The 3,529-nt window shown below is 48.6% G+C and overlaps 1 protein-coding gene across 1 annotated transcript in view; it reads right to left on the bottom strand.

The window, feature by feature from the left end:
• Positions 1–575: 575 nt before the first annotated feature.
• The window catches only part of Ptk7 (protein tyrosine kinase 7 (inactive)), a 64,595-nt gene continuing 61,641 nt past the window's right edge, over positions 576–3,529 (bottom strand). Inside the window, exons 19-20 of the mRNA XM_005359746.3 lie at positions 2,481–2,659; positions 576–1,566 (exon numbers count right to left, since the gene is read on the bottom strand). Of these exons, the coding sequence (XP_005359803.1) occupies positions 1,406–1,566; positions 2,481–2,659 (340 nt within the window). The 3' untranslated portion in view covers positions 576–1,405. The remainder of the gene's footprint in view (positions 1,567–2,480; positions 2,660–3,529) is intronic.

The following is a 3,529-nucleotide window of genomic DNA, read 5'->3' as shown; positions in this document are numbered from 1 at the left end:
ATATATCCATAATATATACTCTAGATGTTCTTTACGTATATATACTATTCTTTACATATATACACACATATACACACACACGCAATTTGTGTATATCAGTGTTTTGCTTGAATGTATGGATGTGTGTCATTTGTGTGCCTGATACCTGAGGAGGACAGAAGAGGGAGTCTTGCTCCCTGGAACTGGAGTTACAGGTAGTTGTGAACTGCTGCTTATGTGGGTGCTGGGAACTGAACCCAGGTCCTCTGCAAGAGCAGCCAGCGCTCTTAACCCCTGAGCTATTATCTCTCCAGCCCTGGCCTTCCTAGTTTTATAGGGACTCAGAGCCTGTTGATGTCATTAACCCCTTTTTCTGTTTTCTTTGATAGTCCTCTATCATCCATCTACATCCCGGAGTGTGGGGACCAAGTCACCGGCTGTCACACGGGTTAAGACGGAACTGGAAAGCAGGGCCAGTATCTACTAGCCAGTCCTGTCCACACCCGACAAGATGAAATCACACTGCCCCTTCTCATCAGCGAAGAGAAGAAAAAAGAACATCTTTCATGAGCAAAGGAAGTGGAATCTTATGAACAGACTGTAAAAAAGGCTTCTTTATTGAGAGCAGCGGAGTGTAAAAAAAAACAAAACATAAAACAAACAATAACAACAACAACAATAAAAGTATGAGGCAGGGGTGGCCCACCCTCCCCAATTCCTCTAGGGTTCACCCAGACCTCCCCATGCCCACCCACCCAACGCTGCAGTTACATAAAAAAGCTGCCCACGGTGCATACAAAAAGGGCGGGCTATATAAGTGTCAAAAGCCCCTGAACACTTCATCTGCCAGGCACTTGGGATGAGGAAAGGAGATGGGGGCACAGGTTTGGTTAGTGTGCACAAGTCCACAGTGGGGAGGACTCAACTTCTATGTCCTCCACAACCTGCTAGACCCCCAGGTGGGACCTATGAGCCAAGCGGCCTGTTGGTCTGGTGTGCCCAAGCTATCCTGGAACTCGCGTATATTAGTATAGTAAAGAAGTTCCCCAAACCTAGCTCAGCCCAAGCCCAGCCCTCCCTAGGCAACATTGGCAGATGAGTGGCAGAGCTGGACCAGGCCAAAAGAAGTCTCAGACCAGAAATCGGGGTTACCTGAGGCACCCATACTGTCCCTGATGAGGAAGGGGGTGGCAAAGAAAGATGCCCAGTCCAATGTCTTAGCCATCCAGCCTGGGTTTGCATCAGCCTCCCCAGTGGCTGAGGCAAAGAACCGCCTAGGCACTGCCTGCCCACGACAATGCTCTGTGCTTAGTAGGGACCCCAGGCCAAGAAGGACAGGGTATTCTCGTCCATCATGCTTCAGGCTCCCCTCAAGAGATGCTCTTCCCTGTCCATGCCATCCTGAAGCACAGCCTGCAAGGCTTCCTCACTGCTTGCTGTCTGCAGGACTGTCTCCCAGGGTGCTGGCGATCTCACTGAAGGAGGGTCGGTCCTTGGGGTTCAGGGCCCAGCAGCGCTGCATCAGCCGATAGAGCTTAGAGGGGCAGCCTTCGGGCTGTGGAAGTCGAGCCTTCCCAGCCTGCAGGTCTGCAGGGCAGACAGGAGGCAGAGTGTTAGTGTGGATGAGTGTGCAGTTCCCCCAGCAGCCATGCACGGGTCGCTGCTCTGGGGAGTAGTGGTCAATGATGGGTGGGTACCACATTCTAAGGAGTATGGCAGACATCGCATAGACAAAGAGATAACCTGCTCCCCAGTTCACTCTGGTGAAGCTGAAGTGACTGACAGAGGCACTGAAGATAAGTGTTATTTGCTATCCAGTATGAAAGTATCCCAGTAAGTTAGTTTTGTGTTTTGTAGACCTGGGGAAGAACCTAGGGCTTCTCATATTCTAGCCAGGGTCTATCTCTTCCCATTCAATCAACCTGAGCCTGCTTCTCAGTATTTTTTAAAACTACTTTGTTTGTTTGAGACAGGGTTTTTCTAACTCTGGATTTCCTGAACTTGACTTTGTAGACCAGGCTGTCCTCGAACTCACAGAGATCTTCTTGCCTGTGCCTCCCTAGTACTGGGATTAAAGGCATACTCCACCACACCTAGTTAAAATTACTCATTTAGGGGCTGGAGAGATGGCTCAGAGGTTAAGAGCACTGGCTGCTCTTCCAGAGGTCCTGAGTTCAATTCCCAGCAACCACATGGTGGCTCACAACCATTTGTAATGAGGTCTGGTGCCCTCTTCTGGCCTTCAGGCATACATGCAGACTGAAAATTGTATACATAATACATAAATATTTAAAAAAAAATTACTCATCTATTGGTGAGCCTTCTAACTGGCCCTTATTTACCTACTTTTAATAAGTGGAGAGGTCAGATCTTCCTAACTGATAAGTACCACCCCTAAGGGAGGAAGTAGCCTCAATAGCCTTGGGGGCTGAGCAAGCAGAGGTGGGATGGGGAAGGTGGGGTCACATCCAGAATCATCTCTCAGGAACACGGCTACTTACCTGCCAGCACTTCATCATCTGCCTGTCCGCCATGGGGCATCTCTCCGTGAGTGAATACCTCCCACATCAACACACCGAAGGCCCAGACATCAGACTTAGTGGAGAAATCGCCCTCCAGGATGGCCTCTGGAGACATCCAACGCAGAGGCACCCAGGCCTGGCGGAAGTGGTAGTACTCACTGAAGCAGAGAAGCAACACAGGGAAGGAGGTCAGAGAGGGCCAAGGCTGGCCCAGCCTCATCTCAAACGAGGCCTCCCCCAACACCGACTTCGAAGGAATCAGTAATGCGTACGCTGAGCACAGGGGCATGCTGGATCAACTCTGGATGTGGATCCATTTGAGTTGAGGTTTGAAGGTTTAGAAATTTCTTTAAGAGGGGCTGGAGAGATGGCTCCCTGGGTAAGAGCACTGGCTGCTCTTCCAGAGGTCTCAGGTTCAATTCCCAGCACCCACATGGTGGTTCACAACCTCCACTTCCAGGGGCCCAGCTCAATTCTCTCTTCTGGCCTCCACGAACACAAAATAACACACTGGTGCTCAGACATACATGCAGACAAAAAAGCATCATGTAAAATAATAAATATTCTATTAAGAGGGGTTGGAGAGATGGCTCAAGGTTAAGAGTGCTGGCTACTCTTCCAGAGGACCTGAGTTCAATTCCTAGCACTCAGATGGTGGCCCACAGCCACCTCTACCTTCAGTTCCAGGGATCTGAGAGCCTCTTCTGACCCCTGGCACTAGGCATGTACATAGTTCATATATATACATGCCAATAAACACTCATAAAAATGGGTAAACATATAAAAAAAAAAGAAAAACAAAACCGAGGCCTAGTGATATAAGCCTTTAACCACAGCTACTTGAAAGGCTGAAGCAGGAGGATCATGAGTTAAGGCTTGCTTTAGGCTACAGAGTAAGTTCAATCAGACAGTGTCAGTCTGAGACACTTAGCAAGATCCTGTTTCAAATTCTTAAAAATTGATGGGGCTTTGTGTAAGATCTTGAGTTTGATCCCCAACACTACAAAAAAGTAATAATAATAAATATT

This window comes from Microtus ochrogaster, linkage group LG2 (genome assembly GCF_000317375.1).
Source record: "Microtus ochrogaster isolate Prairie Vole_2 linkage group LG2, MicOch1.0, whole genome shotgun sequence".
NCBI lineage: Eukaryota > Metazoa > Chordata > Mammalia > Rodentia > Cricetidae > Microtus > Microtus ochrogaster.
The sequence above is the reverse complement of the archived record's forward strand: the minus strand, read 5'-3'. Positions and strand labels throughout refer to the sequence as shown.